The sequence below is a fragment of the Dermacentor variabilis genome, chromosome 7 (assembly GCF_050947875.1).
Source record: "Dermacentor variabilis isolate Ectoservices chromosome 7, ASM5094787v1, whole genome shotgun sequence".
NCBI lineage: Eukaryota > Metazoa > Arthropoda > Arachnida > Ixodida > Ixodidae > Dermacentor > Dermacentor variabilis.
In genome coordinates this window covers 76,106,398-76,124,450 of record NC_134574.1, presented here as the reverse complement: position 1 = coordinate 76,124,450, position 18,053 = coordinate 76,106,398, and the positions used below count along the sequence as shown (strand labels likewise).

The following is an 18,053-nucleotide window of genomic DNA, read 5'->3' as shown; positions in this document are numbered from 1 at the left end:
ACAGTGATTCTAATGGCACAAGCAGCTTATGTTCCACAGCACTAGCACGCGATTAAGCCTACCAGCATGTATTTCGTGCCTGTACATTATGCATCAACCGAGGAAATTTTGTTACGAGACAACTGCCGCATATATATGCCCATATTTAGCAGAGCACATTGCTGGAAAGCCATTGTCAGAACGAATTAATGATTGTTAATGAATCGCACACGCTAAATACGTGCCACATAAGTGCTTTTCCGAGTGTGAAAGAAGCCCCAAATGTACGCAAAATCGCCGCGCTCAAGGCACATTGCGCGTATTTGCGGGCTTCTTTCACGCTCAGAAAAACTTTTCTATAGCACGTATTGAAGAACAGGAAGCTGTGTCGAGTGTTTTTCATGTCACTCTACGATTTTCTCATCGACACTTCTCATTCAAATATGTTTGAGAAGATAATTAATTCAGACTAATTATCTAATTAGCCGGACTGCAAAAATAGTTTCAGTGTCATTAAGCGAATGCAAACATTTCCTTTGTTCTGTCCAGCTACGTGATATTTACATATTTTTAAACTCTAAAGTTAGCTGGGACACCCTGTATATATGTATATATTGCCACGTGGTGGTGATGTTGAAGAACACAGTAGCAATACTGTGAATGACAAAACTAACTTTTATTGGGCGAACCTGTGCCCACAAAAACAGGCTACACTTATAGCACAACGATAGCAGCGAACACGGTCGGCGATCGTCGAAAATCCGATCAACGGGTCAAGCGCGTCGGCTTTTATACATCAATCGTCGAATGTTCCAGACTAATCGCTGGGACCCGCGTGCCTTCAACAAAGTTCTACATTATTCGCGTTGCGCACACATACAATCACATTACACAAGGTTCGGTCACAGACAGAGGATGGAACCATCGATAACATTCCAGAAACTTCCTATACATGCAGGCGCATCCTGCTTGTGCGATAACATTTGTTATGTGGTGAAACGTGGTCAACCGATAAATATAAACACGTGTCAATACCCCCTTCTTAAAGAGCATCGACCCCATGCCGCAAACAAACGAAGGTACTAAACAAAACCACCCGTAGCAAAGAAACAACAAAATAAGGAAGCTCGTCAGCGTGCGTAAAAGAGAAAAAGGCTAAGACGCACCACATGGACCACTTCAGATCATGCGGAACGCCGCTGTGAATGCGAAATGCCGTCTGGCACGACCTCATATTCCAGAGCGCCAATGCGTCGGATGACCTTGTAGGGTCCGACATAGCGTCGCAATAGTTTCACACTGAGTTCTCTTCGGCGTATCGGGGTCCAAACCCAAACACGGTCGCCTGGCTGGTACTCGACGTAGCGTAGTCGGAGGTTGTAGTGTTGGCTGTCGATACCCTGCTGGTCCTTGATCCATAGGCGGGCGAGCTGTCGGGCTTCTTCGGCGCGCTGGAGATGGGTAGCGACGTCGAGATTCTCTTCGTCGGTGACGTGCGGCAGCGTGGCGTCGAGAGTCGTCGTCGGGTTTCTGCCGCGAATCAGCTTGAACGGCGTTATCTGCGTTGTTTCTTGCAGCGCCATGTTGTAAGCCAAGGTTAAGTACGGGAGGACCGCGTCCTATGTCTTGTGCTGGACGTCGACGTACATTGCTAGCATGTCGGCGAGGGTCTTATTCAAGCGCTCCGCGAGACCATTCGTCTGCGGGCGGTAGGCAGTTGTCCTCCTGTGGCTTGTCTGGCTGTATTCCATAACGGCTTGGCTGAGCTCTGCTGTAAAGGCCGTTCCTCTGTCGGTGACAAGGACTTCCGTGGCGCCATGTCGCAACAGGGTGTTCTCGACGAAAAATTTCGCCAGTTCGGCTGCGCTGCCTTTCGGTACAGCTTTAGTTTAGGCGAAATGGGTGAGATAGTCCGTCGCCACGACGATCCACTTATTTCCGGATGTTTACGTCGGAAACGGTCCCAACAAATCCATCCCGACTTGCTGAAATGGTCGGCACGGAGGTTCGATCGGCTGTAGTAATCTGGGTATTGTCTTGCGTCGCTGACAGTCTCGGCATGTCTTGACGTAACGGGCGACGTCAGTGGTTAGGCGCGGCCAGTAATACCTTTCTTGTATCCTCGATAGCTTCCGGGAGAAGCCGAGGTGCCCGGCGGTCGGATCTTCATGTAGGGCGCGCAGTACTGCACGCAGCGCCGACGGAACAAGAAGGTAGTTGGCGCGGACTGGTGAGATGTTCTTCACGAGTAGATTGTTTTGAAGCGTGAAGAACAATAATCCGCACTTAAATGCCCTGGGGACAACATCGGTGTGCCCTTCCAAATATTCGACGAGGCCTTTTAGTTCCGGGTCTGCCCGTTGCTGTTCAACGAAGTCTTCCGCGCTTATCATTCCAAGGAAGGCGTCGTCATTCTCGTCATCTTGCGGAGGCGGGTCAATGGGGACGCGTGATAGGCAATCGGCATGAGAGTTTTTTCGTCCGGACTTGTAGGTTAGCGATGTCGTATTCTTGTAGTCTGAGGCTCCACCGCACCAGTCGTCCTGAAGGATCCTTTATATTCGATAACCAACACACCGCGTGATGATCGCTGACGGCTTTGAATGGCCTGCCATATAGATAAGGGCGAAATTTAGCTGTAGCCCAAAGGATGGCGAGGCATTCCTTTTCGGTCGTAGATTAGTTGCCTTCCGCTTTGCAGCGACCGGCTAGCGTAAGCTGTCACCTGTTCCGACTTCGTTTCTCCTCTGCACTAGAACAGTACCGAGGCCGAGGCTACTGGCATCAGTATGGATTTCTGTATCGGCGTACTCGTCGAAGTGCGCATGTACCGGCGGTGACTGCATGCGTCGTTTAAGTTCTTCAAATGCATCGGTCTGCGGCGTTTCCCACTTGAACTCAACATCACATTTAGTTAGATGTGTCAGCGACTCAGCAATGCGTGAAAAGTCCTTGACAAACCGCTTGTAGTAGGCACACATGCCAAGGAATCTGCGCACTGCCTTCTTGTCCATGGGTTGCGGGAACTGTGCGATGGCAGCTGTCTTTTGCGGGTCTGGGCGCACACCAGATTTGCTGATTACGTGGCCTAGGGACAGAAGCTCATCGTAAGCAAAGCGGCACTTTTCCGGCTTCAGAGTGAGCCCTGACGACTTGATGGCCTCTAGTACTGTCGCAAGCCGCCTCAGGTGATCGTCGAAATTTCCGGCGAAGACGACGACGTCATCCAAGTAAACGAGACAGGTCTGCCACTTCAATCCTGCTAAAACCGTGTCCATCAATCGCTGGAATGTTGCAGGCGCCGAGCATAGTCCGAATGGCATAACCTTGAACTCGTAGAGGCCGTCTGGGGTAATGAAGGCCGTCTTTTCGCGATCTCTTTCGTCGACTTCTATTTGCCAACAGCCAGGCTTGAGGTCCATCGACGAGAAGTATTTAGCGTTGCAGAGCTGATCCAATGCGTCGTCTATTCGTGGGAGGGGGCATACGTCTTTCTTTGTGATCTTGTTGAGACGACGATAATCGACGCAGAAACGTAGGGTTCCGTCCTTTTTCTTCACCAAGACTACAGGAGATGTCCACGGGCTTTTGGACGGCTGTATGATGTCGTTGCGCAGCATTTCGTCAACTTGGTGCCTTATAGCTTCACGTTCTCGCGTCGAAACTCGGTAAGGGCTCTGGCGAAGAGGTCGAGTGCTCTTCGGTTATTATGCGATGCTTTGCGACTGGGGTTCGTCGAATCCTTGATGAAGTCGAAAAGCACTCTTTGTATCGTCGAAGGAGACTTCTGAACTGTTGCTGCTTAATAACGGGTAGAATTGGATTTATGTCGAAGTCTGGCTCGGGAACTACGGTCGTCGGGGTAGATGCGGCAGAATCCGAGAGAACAAACGCATTGCTGGTTTCCAGAATTTCCTCGATGTATGCGATCGTCGTGCCCTTGTTGGTGTACTTGAACTCCTGGCTGAAGTTTGTCAGCAACACTTTCGTGTTTCCTCCGTGCAGTCGTGCGATCCCTCTTGAGACGCAAATTTCACGGTCGAGCAGTAGACGTTGGTCGCCTTCGATGACGCCTTCTATGTCAGCGGGTGTTTCGGTGCCGACCGAAATAACAATGCTTGAGTGAGGCGGGATGCTCACTTGATCGTCGAACACACTCAATGCGCGGTGACTAGGAAGGCTCTCCGGCGGTATCGCATGATCTTCCGACAGCGTTATTGACTTGGACTTCAGGTCGATGATTGCGCCGTCTTGGTTCAGGATGTCCATGCCGAGAATGACGTCTCGTGAACACTGTTGGAGGATAACGAAGGTGGCAGGTAAGTCCGGTTGTGAATGGTAATTCTTGCCGTGCACATTCTAGTCCGCGTTATTAGGTGTCCTCCAGCGGTCCGAATTTGAGGGCCTTCCCACGTAGTCTTAACTTTCAACTGGGCGTTGATGTGTCCACTCATGACGGAGTAATCAGCCCCTGTGTCGACTAAAGCGGTGACTGCGTGGCCGTCGAGAAGCACGTCGATGTCGGTGGTTCTTTGTTTTGGCGTCGGTTCGGTTTTGGCGTCGGATCACGGCTGTGTCGCGTTGACCTGTGGCTGGTATGTGACGTCGTCAGGTAGTCTTTCGTCGTCGTATTCTTTGCTTCCACACTTCGTCGGGACGGCGGCGTGTCGTTATGTCGTCGAGGTAGTTCGTCTTCGTCGGCGGCGGAGGATCTTCGTCAGTTCGACGAACAGCAACCCCACCTCCATCGGTTGCTGTTTTTAGTTTTCCGGATATGGGCTCGCTGTCGCCCCCGGGCTGTGCCAGTGTATGGTCGGCGCTGCGGCGACAGGTAACGGCTTGGTGATGGCGAACGCGACGGTAGTCGAGAGCTCCACTGAGTAGCGGGGAGGTAGTCGGCGATATCGCGAGGGCGTTCAGCTTGCTGCGGGCGCGGAGCGTTGACGGCGAACCCTCGCAGTCCCATCTCCCGGTATGGGCATCGTCGGTAGACGTGACCCGCTTCTCCGCAGTGGTAGCAGAGTGGGCGGTGGTCAGGAGCGCGCCAAACGTCTGTCTTCCTTGGAACGCCGCGTGAGGGGACGGTTTGGCTGGCGGCGGCGGCGGTGGCCGACGGAATTGTGGCGTTACAGGGCCCTGGCGCGGTCGTGGTGGGGAACCTTGACGGCGGGCGACGGCGGCGTAGGTCATCGCTTCTGGCTGGGGCTGCGACAATTGTGGTTGCACCTCGGGGACTCCGAGCAATCGCTGAACTTCTTTGACAATTTCGGCGATTGAGGCCACTTGAGGTTGCGATGAAGGGAAGATCTTCTAAAGCTCCTCTCGTACGACTGCCCTGATGGTCTCGCGCAGGTCGACAGTGGCCAGTGATTGAACTCTGGCGTAGCTTGTTGGCTTGGTGCGGCGTTCGAATTGCCGGTTCCGCATTTCCAGTGTCTTCTCGATGCTCGTCGCCTCACGAAGAAACTCGTTGACGGTCTTCGGTGGGCTTCTTCCTTGTTCCTCCTTTACACCACGCATCAGTAGGCAGACTTTCTTCTCCATGGACATTTCCGGGTCGGCGTGACGGAACAGACGGCCCATTTCCTCAGTGAAGATCGCGATCGCCTCATTCGGCAGCTGCGCTCTGGTCTCCAGTAGAGCTTGGGCTCGCTCTTTTCGCACGACGCTTGTAAATGTTTGTAGGAACCCTAGTAGCACAGTATGTTACTGCAACGTTGCAACAACATTGCCAATGTTGTATTATGTTGCGCTAACATTCTTCAACATTAGATAATGTTGCTGCAATGTTACCAAGCAACATGCTGATAACGTTGCTCTAAAGTGGTCTTTTTCACATTGCAGCAATATTGTCAAATGATGAATAAATGTTGAACCACCTACGATGACATTGCTATAACATTCATGCTATAGGCTAATTGTCTGCCCTCTCGGGCTATTTCTGAAGCCCAAATAGAAAAGCCGGTACCAGCTAGATCACTTCTCCTCACCATTACTACATTAATTTTTTTTTTTTGCTTCGAGCGCAAGCTTGCATGTGGTGTGCATACAGCTGGCGAGCAGTGCAAGTGTACTTAACTATGTCACACTGATGTAAAAATATATACCTGTATCGAAAATATTTCTAAACAGCTGAAATATCTGTTTTTTTATTAAGCAGGCGGTCTAAATAAAAACTGCCGAAAAAATTGAGTTCTGGTTTCACTGACGCTCCGCAGTCTAATGGCCATGGAGATCATCACAAATCCAAATCGCGGTACAGCCGAGAGCCCATTTCCTTCTTCCATGCCTTCTTCCATGCGACAGCCAGCCCTGCGACGCGCGCTCATCTAAAAACGTGCCACTCAGCGGCAGTCGTGTCAAAGTCCGCGTTTTTTGTTGTTCTAGCATAGTTTTTTTTGCAGTCGCCGTGCCTGTGCTTTTTTTCTTGTAGCTTCTCTGCAATTCAACTGAAATGGCGCAGGCTTGCTCCGAGGATGACCTCAGTGGTAAGTGATTTCTACTCATTGTTGTGCTGTAACACGTGTTGGTTGGCACAAATTTAGCCATGCCCTTCGTGATGGTTTTAAGTGCTACATTCGTTGCATCATGAAGAGAGTGAAGCGTTCACTAAGTGAAGTGTCCATTCGGCAACGACGCCGAAGAATAGCAGAGGCTGTTCACGGCGAACTAGAAAATTGTTTGGCCGTTGTTGATAATGGTCGTGACAGCAGATTGTGCGCATCAGGAGCAGAGCAGGATCAATACGCCTTTTTGTCGCATAATGTCGTTTTATCCTCTTTATCAGTGCCAGGCGAGGACGCAGATGAAAGCCGCAGTTCCAACTTGTCAGATTTTGGCACCTCTAGCGGCATCTCTGACATAGGAAGTGCAACGTCAGACTTGTCGCGGATTTCTGACGATGACGAGTTGGTGGAGTGTGAAGATAGGATGACACCTGAGTCTGGTGCCGCTACTCAGTGTCTAGAGTACGACTTGCGTGTATGGGCTATTAATAGTAAATTGCCTGCTTCACACCTGAATTCCCTGCTTAAAGTGCTCAAGCCATACCATCCAGAGTTACCCTCGGATGCTAGAACATTGCTAAAGACGCAGAGGCATACTGATCTGGCAGTGATGACCGGTGGTCGTTACCACTATTTTGGAATTTCTCGTTCTTTGGAAGAACATGTTGCACATGTTCCTGCAGATTGTCGGACATTGTCACTCATTGTGAACGTAGACGGCCTTCCGCTCTCCCGCAGCTCGAGAAAGCAATTCTGGCCGATTCTCGTGCTTGTAAAGGAAAGTTCACACTCCTCTCCATTTGTTGCTGCTCTCTATGAGGGTGACAGCAAGCCTGGAGATGTGACCTTGTACTTAAGTGATTTTGTCTCCGAAATAAGGAAGCTGCTTGAGGAGGGCCTTATGTACAATGGCAAGGTCTATGCTGTGAAAATCCATGCATTTGTGTGTGATGCCCCAGCAAGGGCTTACATCAAATGCATTAAGGGCCATACAGCCTATTTTGGATGTGAAAGGTGCACTCAAAAGGGTGCATACTCTGCACTTGACAGGAAAATCATTTTTGATTCCCATGACAGTCCCTTGCGCACTGATGAAGATTTCAGGAGCTTTGCCCAAGAACATCACCACCATAGCGAGTCTCCGCTGCAGTGTTTTGGTGTTGGGATGGTCACACAGTTCCCACTAGACTATATGCACCTGGTTTGTTTGGGAGTAATGAAGAAACTACTCATTTGTTATTGGGCTTCTAAAAAGCCATCAGCTTCAAAAATGTCATCACAGTCAAAGCTTCATGTATCCACGATGCTTGCTAGTTTTAACTTGTATGTTCCAAGTGACATGAAGCGCAGGCCACGATCACTGCAATTTTTGGAGCAGTGGAAAGCGGTTGAGTTTAGGAACTTTCTACTGTACTATGGACCACTTGTCCTCCAAGGAAATTTGGAAAGAAAGTTTTACGACCATTTTATGAAGCTTAGTGCTGCTATTGCTATCCTTGCATGCCCAGATTACGCAGTGCACAACGTGGACTTGGCGGAGCACCTTCTTCAAGAGTTTGTAGCTGAGGCTGGCTCCCTATATGGAAAGGGGATCTATGTCTATAACGTGCACTCATTGTTGCATCTAGCTGACGATGCCAGAAGATTTGGCCCTCTTGATGACTTTTCAGCCTTCGTTTTTGAAAACTTCCTTTATAATCTTAAGACCCTAGTAAGGACGAAGGCTCGAGCTCTTCAGCAGGTTATCAAGCGCCTCAGTGAGAAACGCTTTCTTAGTAATGTTTCCACAGGTTCTCTCAATTCATACCCAAGACTGTCAGGAGAGCACTCTAATGGACCTGTGCCACCAGGGTTTCAAGGCAGACAGTACTCTTTGCTAGAGTTTGAAGGAACTGTGCTAAAGCTTGGCAGGCTGGATAATTGTGTCCAGCTTAAAGAAGGTCACATTGTATTAGTAACTAATATGTTGCAATCGGTGTCGGGGGCCAGCATCTGTGGGCACTATTTCACAACTTTGGCTGACTTGTATTCGCAACCATTGCCGTCTTCAGAGCTCCTGGTTTTTGCTGCTAAAGACCTTTCACAAGATCTTTCTGTGTGGCCTGTTGATGAAATTAGAAATAAATGCATGTGCTTGCCAAGCGGAGGAGATAATTATGCAGTATTTCCTCTATTGCACACATGCCATGGTTTGGTCCACTGAAATGAATGGACTAAATGAGACAAGTATAGCCTGTGCTGGTATACTTGCTAATTTAAACTGTTCATTTCATTGGACCTGCTCTTCTCAAGGTCATGAGATTGAATCCTTGCCACAGTGGCTACATTTTGATGGAGTGAAAATGTGTGTGATGTCAGTGCATGTTATAAAGAACACTGAGTGGTCAAAAATTAATTGGCAGCCTTCCGCTTTTGTGTTCTAAAAAATCCATGTGCAGCTTCGAAATGTTAAACCTCTCATTCCACCATATCATTACCTGCAGTACAAGTGTAGCAGTTGCATTGCTGAATAATAGGAAAGGCAATATTTTCGGGGATCACTGGTTGATTTCGTAAAATATAAAACTTGCCTATCAGGGTAGATAAGGCACATGAATTGATTCACAATGACGTGAGTTTAAAGGCGGGCGAGAGGCATATAGTGGAGGGCTGCTGATAAATTTTAACCACCAGTGGTTCTTTAATCTGCACTGACATCACTCGCCACATACATGTTTTTCACATTTCACCTTCATCAAACTGCACCCACCGTGGCTAGGATTCCATCGCATTAATTCAGTTTTCTTTGTTTTATAATTTCAGGGGGGAAGACATACAGCATCGTTCTTTTTGAAGATGAAGATGAAGTTTCCGTCGTGCCCACTTCGTGGATTTCAGAAAACACAGTTAGGTGGCCACCATTTAAGAGCACCGCAAAGATAACTACTGCCATCAAAGAGCAACAACCACCATCAAGCGACTGGACTAGCTACAGATGTCGAGTGTTGTGGACATGTGGTAAGCTTCTTGCCCAAGTTTCTAAAAACATGTTCAAGTTGGTAGCTTAAGTTCGTGTACTATCAGTAAGATCGGTAAATTTTTGGCAGTATTGTTAGCTAAACTTTGAGCTTGAAAGTTATCTTCGTTGAACCTTATAATTAAGGTATCTACAATTTGTTTACTCTTAGTACCAGAACTGGTTGCTTTTGTATTGAAACTAGTGAAGGTGGCAAATTTTGAGTAGATGAATATACTAAACATATTAATTTGGACATGTCATTTTTATATTATGCTGTTATTTCTTTCACCACTCAGTGTTCAACAGTTCTATAAATTTTTTTGTTTGTCTTTTTAAAACTAGTGCTTTGCATTTCATTTCTTTTTGGGCAATAAATATTACATTCATTCTTTTTAGGCAGCTATGAAAGTGCTAGACAAAAAGAGCAGCAAGCAGAATTCACATCAGATTTGGCCTCAGATGTTGAAACAATTCAGCAAAGGCGGAAGAGGCGGCCACCAGCGCGCCTGGAGTCTTCAGATGAAGAGAGCATCGACTTTCCTGTTCCTCTACGAGGACAGTGCTTTAATTCTTCGCAACAAACTGCGAAGTTTGTTTCACGACCACCACCGCCAAAAATTGTGAAATTTTCACGGTTCAAGCCCCAGTCACTTGCTTCACAGGATCCCCAGATACAAAAGGCCCCACCTAGCCGGGAAGTGGCTTTAGATGATGGCGATTCTTTTGCTGAAAAAAGGAAGCTTGACCAAAATGGTAGGGGCTGCTGTCAGCCTTTGGAATCATTTATTATGCTTGCGACATGAGTTGCAGGTCGCAAGAATTTGTCCAACTTTATGTACAGTCTGGTCAGGTGCTTTTTAATTCTGTAAAGGTTATAGAAGGGCTATAGTTGATTATTTCATAAGTGGAGCGTATAGATAGACGACAGCAAACCTTTATTTCTGGCCGCCATACAGGGAAGGTGCAGGTTGCATGATCATGCGAATGTTTCTACATTAGGCACTTTATAGACAGTGTTGCTCTAACATTGCCTTACTGAATGTGTTTAATTTTGGTGATGCATCTGTTGGTGTCATATGCAGGTGCCTGCCGCATTTGTGAGCTTTACCGTAGTAGGATACAATTTTAAAAAGAAGTTGGTAACACTGGGCCATGGTTCACATTCTCTATATTACTCTGCTGGCCAATCAGTACAGTAAATGAGAGCAGCTTTTAGTGTTTTAATTTATCAAGCAAGCATGAGCATCAAAATTCTTGGTCTTATCATTTCGTCTGGTGATTAGCTTCTTGTTTAGGTCACAAAAGCTTTAACAGTTGACTACATTTTTTTGCAGTGGAATTCGGTGTGGGGGTCCCAAATGTGGGCGGAGCTTCACTGCACTTAGGTTGCATCCAACCATGGTGTTACAATTTAGCATGGAAAAGTTGGTCTGTTCAGTTGTAGCAGCCACATGATCACATATTGGTCATTGCCATAAGTTAATCTTATTTAATTTTATTCATTTACTTAAATATTCTACAGCTCCATGTGGAGCTATAGCAAAAGTGGGAGTGGAATGTAAATAGTAAGTCTTCAAAGTGCAATAGGTCTTTAATTTATTTCAGTGCGTTTACAAGCAAATATGTTCACTGTTATTGTAGATCCCCTAAATTTAGTCAATACTTTTTGGGAAAACGCACTTATGTTAACAGTAGAATATTTGCATATGTTTAATTCACCATTTTTAAGTCTGACTGTTGAATAATTTGTTTTATATCTGCATTTCTTATACCTTTCATTGCAGCACGAGTACTCTGGCTGTGTTAAGGATCCTGTGAAGTTACGTGTGCATGTTTCTGCATGGTGTTCTTGTATTGGAAATGCAAAGTGTTATTCATGCAACTTAAGTTAGGCCCTTTGCAGATTATTGGTTAAAGAAAGAAATGGCAGGAATCCTTTATTTAACTGTTACTACTATTTCTTAGGTGGATTGCTTTGCTTGTAGAAAGAATGAAGACATACTTAGGTTACTGCTTACATAAGATTAAAACCATTACAGTGAAATGTTTTAGCTTGGTCAAGTTACTTTTCTCTTCTTTGTTTTAGCCATGCTTGGAAAGTTGCTCAAGGAGGTGAAGGGAATAAGAGCTCAGGTAGATGGCCTGGAAAAATCCATCCAAAGGATAGAGCAAGCCATCACAGAAAATAAACAACCGTGTGCACAACCTGTCAGCAGTGCCATTCTTGAACTGCTTCCCCTGGCAACTCATCAGAGGCTGGAAGAATTGGAGTGGCAGCTTCATGATGAAAAAAACAGGACAGACCTCGTAAGTTAAATTTTTGCTCTGCAAGTACACATGCATGAAATTTTATGTGGATGTCTTTTTTTTTTCTAGATGGCCCATTTATCGCGAATCGGTGGCACATCAGTGCAAGATTCTGTACGCAAAATTATGCGGAGATGCATGTGTGACACGTTGGCCCAGGACTTTTCTCTGACTGGGAGAAAAGGAAAAAGGCCATTTATTGGGCTATACCTGCTCCAAGTCCTCACAGGTGCTATATTTATATATCTCTCATGTGTAGCATGCATACGCACATTCGCATTTCAGCATGCCATGATTTTTAGCTGTCAGTTAACAATGCATAGGCTTGAAGCACTGAATGCATTTCCTGTGTAAGGAACATAAGCAGTATATTTTTTTATACTGATAGCATGGGCTTTTCCTGGCATGCCATCACCCTGCTGGTTTTCTGCTTTGCCTATTATAGCGAAGGGTGATGAGGCCGTTGTTCAGCACAAGCCATGAGGCTTTCTCTTATCTTACTTTAACCCTCTTCTCCAAGCCAACCAATGTAGCCTTGTCTTTGATGATTCATTCTCTTTTTTTTTTTCATTTGTTTTTCAGAAACGCTGAAAAGCAATTTCGCACAGGCCACGGAGTCACAAATACATCTTTCGATTGCCGAATGGCTCCGTTATGCACCATCAAGACAGAAGAAACGGTAAGAGACAGTTCAGTACTTTAATGATTGGCAGTTATAGATCAGCAATTTAGAGGCGCCAACACTAAATATTTCCTAATAAATATGTGCATTTTATTGCATGCATTACTGGAGTTTAAATAACCTCTGGTTTTAAGTTGGGGGCAGACAAAATAGGAAGTGTTTTGTTAATTTGGAAGATATCTTAGTGCAAGTATATATGTTATTTTACTTTTCCTCATCCTTGATCCATATTTTTGAGCAGTGTCAGCAACCTGCACTTAATGTTGCACTTTTTGTTGTTAGAGGTTTTGCTATTGGAAGTGTGTCCACCAAGATGCTTATGATAGAAAATTTTTGGTTCTTTACATATTTATTTATTTTTTTGCAGGGATGCAGCTTCGCCTTTGATGTCATGAATCAGACCATCATCATGAGCAGCTGGAGGCCACCAGGGGACAAGGGGACAAGAAGTTTCTAGATGTGCTGAATTTTTGAGGCAAATGTTGACAGTACTTTAAATTTGTAGTTTTCCAGTGCAACGGCACATGGCCAAACAAGGGATGAAGGAGACTTGGAAGAAAACAGTGCAGCAACAGGGACAAGACAGAAGACTGTACAGGTGCTGACTAGCAACTGAAGGTTTATTGAAAAGGAAAACATAAAATATACTCCCTTTACAACCTAGAGCACGCATGGTCTACACCAACAACTCTGATAAGCTGTCAGCTTCAGTTTTGGTGGTCAGCTACAACAGTTCGCAGTGATGAACGAGGACGGATGGGGTCCGCAACACATGCGTAATCACCCCATCCGTCCTCGTTCATGACTGTTACCTGTTGTAGCTGACCACCATGACTGAAGTTGACAGCTTATCAGAGTTGTTGGTGTAGACCATGCGTGCTCTAGGTTGTAAAGGGAGTATATTTTATGTTTTCCTTTTCAATAAACCTTCAGTTGCTAGTCAGCACCTGTACAGTCTTCTGTCTTGTCCCTGTTGCTGCACTGTTTTCTTCAAGTATGTACAAATTCGCTTATCTCGCCGTTTTACTTAAGTTGGGAAGAAGGATAAAACATGGCGCTCACTGACAACTGGTTATTTAATGATGCAGACACTACTTAAATGCCCTCAGTCCAGCGCAGGCGCACACCGTACAAGGAAAAAGGAACATATCACAACTTTATCACAAAAAAAACGTTAAAGAAACACTATTTCTATGTTATATAATGCAACTGAAGTATTGCTCACATATTGTGAACCAGCATTTTTAATATAATGCGCCTCTGTCACTTCACATGTGGTTTGTGGTCTGCTTCTGCTAATGATTTTCACACTTGAAAATCTGTGTGCAGTCACTGCAGTGCTCGACAAATTTGGAACCTGCCTTCATTCTTTAGATTTCTTGTGTGCAGATTGCATTTGCGGGCCTCTAGCATTTTGCCTCCATCGAAACGTGACCGCCTCAGCCAGGTTAGAGCCCGCATCTTACGGGCCAGCAGCCGAGCACCATAACCACTGAACCACCGTGGCGGCTCATGTGTTGTGTATGCCGTAGTGCTGGAAAACTATAAACTTAAATTTAGGATGTTAACTAGCCCAACAATTAACTGTATTGTTCATAATACCCCTGCTTGTTTCTGAATGGCCAACTAGGTTGCACTCCTACTTTGTATATTTTTTGCAAGTTTCTGCACGTAATGAATTCCTTATATTGTGAAATACAAAGTCTAGGTACTGCATATTTTCAAGGTATGCTATTCTTGTTGTGTAAATAGTTTACTGAAGTGTTTGATATTTGTAACATGCAAGTTCAGAGGTGTGTGTGTTTTCATGCTATGATAATGCGCCTAGTAACTGTTCAAAACATTAGCTATGGTTTTTGTTCCTGAGTAGCCAAAATAGGCTGCATGTGTGCTGTTTTGTAGATTGTTGCAAGTTTCTTTGTAAAGTAATTAAATAATATAATCATATTTATAAAGTAATTAAATAATATAAATCATATTAGTGAAATGTAAGCTCACATGGCACATTTTTCAAGCTGTGCTAATGTGTTCATGTAATATTAAGTGTATTATATGTCTGCTTCCTTTTTCTAAGTTATATTTGTGAAACTAGCTGTATGCCAAGCTAAAGTGCAGTTATACAGCAGTCTGAAGCTTGATGCTAGTGTAGTTGATTCAGTTCTTGACAAATAAAATAGCGTTATCAGAAACAAATGATGGCTACTTGTGATGTGCACCCATATATATAAATCATTCTAATTGTCAGAATAACCACGTGCAGTGGTATCTTCAGGTTACGGCAGCTTGTAGCATCTAGATGATCAAGAGCACTAGTAGAGAGCTGATGAATATTACATAAAGAACTTGTTTAGAGTAAGCGGTCTGAAAAGTATGGAAAAACAATGTGTTGTGCTGTGCAGCCTTGTAAGTATTTGTATTCTATAGCACAGCACCGCATCACTGTGTAGCAAGGAGTAATGGTCAGTTGCTCATTCTTGCGACCTTAAACTGCCGTAACCGTTGTGGTATGAGGATACCATTGCAGACTGTTTAGCCTTTCACGAGATTATTTTATTGACCAGCAACCATTGATAGCTGAAATATTTCAGTGATTTAGAATGCGGTCTCAAAGTTTCTGAAATGTTATGACAGCATTGCGGCAATATTGCAGTGACATTGTCGTGGGAACGTTGCATGTGTGCAAATAAAAAGTTGTAGCAATGTTGCATTTATATTGTCTCCAGAAGTTGCTTTAACATTGACTGAAAGTTGATGTAACATTGGAGCAATATTGTCTCAACGTTGTCTTATGTATGTTGCGTTAACGTTGCAAAAAGAGGACGCTAGCCACGTTAAGGCAATGTTAGAAGCTAACGTTGTGGCCACACTGAGGCAACAAAGCGTGCTACTAGGGAAGCCGCTTCGGAACAGGTCCCACGTCGTCAAGGTGGCTTCTCGATTCTCGAACCACGTCTTGGCGGCGTCCTCCAATGCGAAATAGACATGTCGCAGCTTGTCGTCGCTCTCCCAGCTGTTAAACGTAGCGATCCTCTCATACGTCTCCAGCCAGCTTTCCGGGTCCTCAAATGTGGAACCGCGGAACGTCGGTGGTTCCCTGGGCTGCTGAAGAATTATTGGGGCCGCTGCGGCTGCCATTGGGGATGTCTTGGTCGTTTCTGGACGATCTTCTTGGACTGTCTTCTTGGTCGTATCTGGTAGAAGACCGTGTTCCGGGGGCAGCTGTTGAAGACGGCAGCTTGCTCGATGGTCCGGAACTACGTTGGTGTTCTCTTTGCGGTCCGGGCTTGGATCACGGCTTGTCGGGGGCGTCCGGTACATGAACGAAAAGCACCTCCACCAGATGTCACGTGGTGGTGACGTTGAAGAACACAGTAGCAATACCATGAAAGACAAAACTAACTTTTATTGGGCGAACCTGTGCCCACAAAAACAGGCTACACTTATAGCACAACGATAGCGGCGAACATGGTCGGCGATCGTCGAAAATCTGATCAACGGGTCAAGCGCGTCGGCTTTTATACATCAATCGTCGAATGTTCCAGACTAATCGCTGGGACCCGCGTGTTTTCCACAAAGTTCTACGGTATTCGCGTCGCGCACTCATGCAATCAGTTTTCACAAGGTTCGGTCACACACAGCGGATGGAACCATCGAAAACATTCCAGAAACTTCCGATACATGCAGGCACGTCCTGCGCCGTTCGATGACATTTGTTAGGCGGTGAAACGTGTCGCCCGGTAAAGACAAGTACACATGTCAATACGTGTACGTGTAGTATATAAAGAGAAATTCTTCATTCACATGCAAAAACGTTTCCTAAATAATGCATTCACATTTGCTGCAATGCATATAAAATGAAATATTTGTTATGCAGACATCTCCACGGCCCGGTCTAATTGGACGCGCGAGAAATCTGTACGAGAAAGAAGGTGGGCCACTAGGAGGTGGTTGCGATCAAGACCATGCAGCCACTGTCGAAGATGTGCATGACATCAATCTATAGCAAGCAGCGATGGTGAAGGGTGCTGTTATCCAACAGATCTCGACAGTGATGATGAGACAATTGGCTTTACCTTGATTGCATCGGTATGTATAAACTTAGCCAATACATACACTGTAAAAAATTGCGTTTTTTTATGGCAGATATGCCGTAAAATATGCCAAATCTGTACCGTAAATTAGAAAGCAGCGCCACCGCCGTTAAAAAGCTTCGAGAGCCTGCAGAGGGACGAAGAGAGAGGAGTTTAGAGAGAAGAAGGACGAGCTGCGCGGATGCTCATTGGCGCGCCGGCCGTTCGCGGCGCGTGAAACGCGCATGCGCTAAGGCATTAAACGCGTGCTGTAGAAGGCAAGACGCACGCTACAGCAACTTCGGCCGTCCCGGCGCCGCGGCTTTGGAGCCAAGTGGAAATCGTACAAGTGCACACAAAGAACGGTTGGTCGCCTTGTAAGTGCAGGTAGGTCGAGTCATTATGCACGGGTCAATGGTGTTCTGCGAAGCGTATGCGATCTCGTTTGAGTGTTGAGCTAGCTGTTGAGCTTGCCAAGTCCGCGATGTTGCCTGCGGAACGCTTCCGCGCCACTCTTCGGCTTCGCCATGTTTGCTTTCTCCCGCTTTTGATTTAAACGGGTTTGGCACATTCATTGACGTGCGCACGTCGTAGTGCTGTTGCGAATTGTTCGCTATCCAGTCTGAGCACTAGACGTGATGCGGTGCTCTTCGTCACTTTTGCATGCTTTCGTGCGCCCGCTGCCGCCTTTGTTTGTTGTGAGCGTTGTGGCCTTCTTCGCAGATCGCAGCGCGGCGGCGGCAGCAGGGGTGGCAGCGCCATTGGGGAAGTCGAGGTGGTTCACGTTGCGGCTTCCTCAACTATGTTTCTCTTCTCCGCCCGTCACCGCAGGAACTCTGGACGTTCTCTCTTTGGTGTGCTCGCATGCCACGGACTGTGTGCGACGCATCTGCAGCCATGTCTCATTGTAAAACAGGTTCATTTGATTTGAGGACACACCGCTTTCTCCATGCAAAATCGCGGCAGGTACGTGCATTCAAAGTACATTTGACATTTCGTTGACTATAAGTGGTGCCAAAAAGCTTCAATTTTTATTGGATAAGTACTTTAAGAAGTTGTAATGTAGCAGCCGTATAGCCCAGAGTGTTTTGATGATTTACCTTAAGGAATTACATGAGGCACTTGCAGTTATGGGCTGTCCTATATTACACGCCCTAGCAAAAATACCAATAGGATTTTCTATTGGTCCAATACAAAATCTCTATAGGTTCTATGGGAAATCTATTGGAGCTCTATAGGCTGTATAGGAATTCTATTGGAACCAATAGAGACCAATAGCTGCCACCTATTAGTCCTTCATTGGACCAATAGAAGTTGTATTGGACCAATAGGTGCCACCTATTAGTCTTCTATTGGACCAATAGAAATTGTATTGGACCAATAGATGCCACCTTCTAGTCTCTTATTGGACCAATAGAAGTTGTATGGTACAATAGGTGCCACCTATTGGTCTTTTATTGGATTAATAAAGAATGTATTAGTCCACTAGCTGCCACCTATTCATCTCTTAT

The 18,053-nt window shown here is 45.8% G+C and overlaps 1 protein-coding gene across 1 annotated transcript; it reads left to right on the top strand.

Annotated features, from left to right (window-relative positions):
• The first annotated feature begins 6,433 nt into the window (after positions 1-6,433).
• LOC142588702 (uncharacterized) lies at positions 6,434-13,076 on the top strand. The gene is made up of 8 exons (XM_075700520.1): positions 6,434-6,467; positions 6,767-6,960; positions 9,260-9,482; positions 9,880-10,236; positions 11,570-11,790; positions 11,860-12,019; positions 12,373-12,469; positions 12,840-13,076. The coding sequence occupies exons 1-8, from the start codon at positions 6,434-6,436 to the stop codon at positions 12,865-12,867; spliced, it is 1,314 nt and encodes a 437-aa protein (XP_075556635.1). The 3' UTR covers positions 12,868-13,076.
• Positions 13,077-18,053: the final 4,977 nt, after the last annotated feature.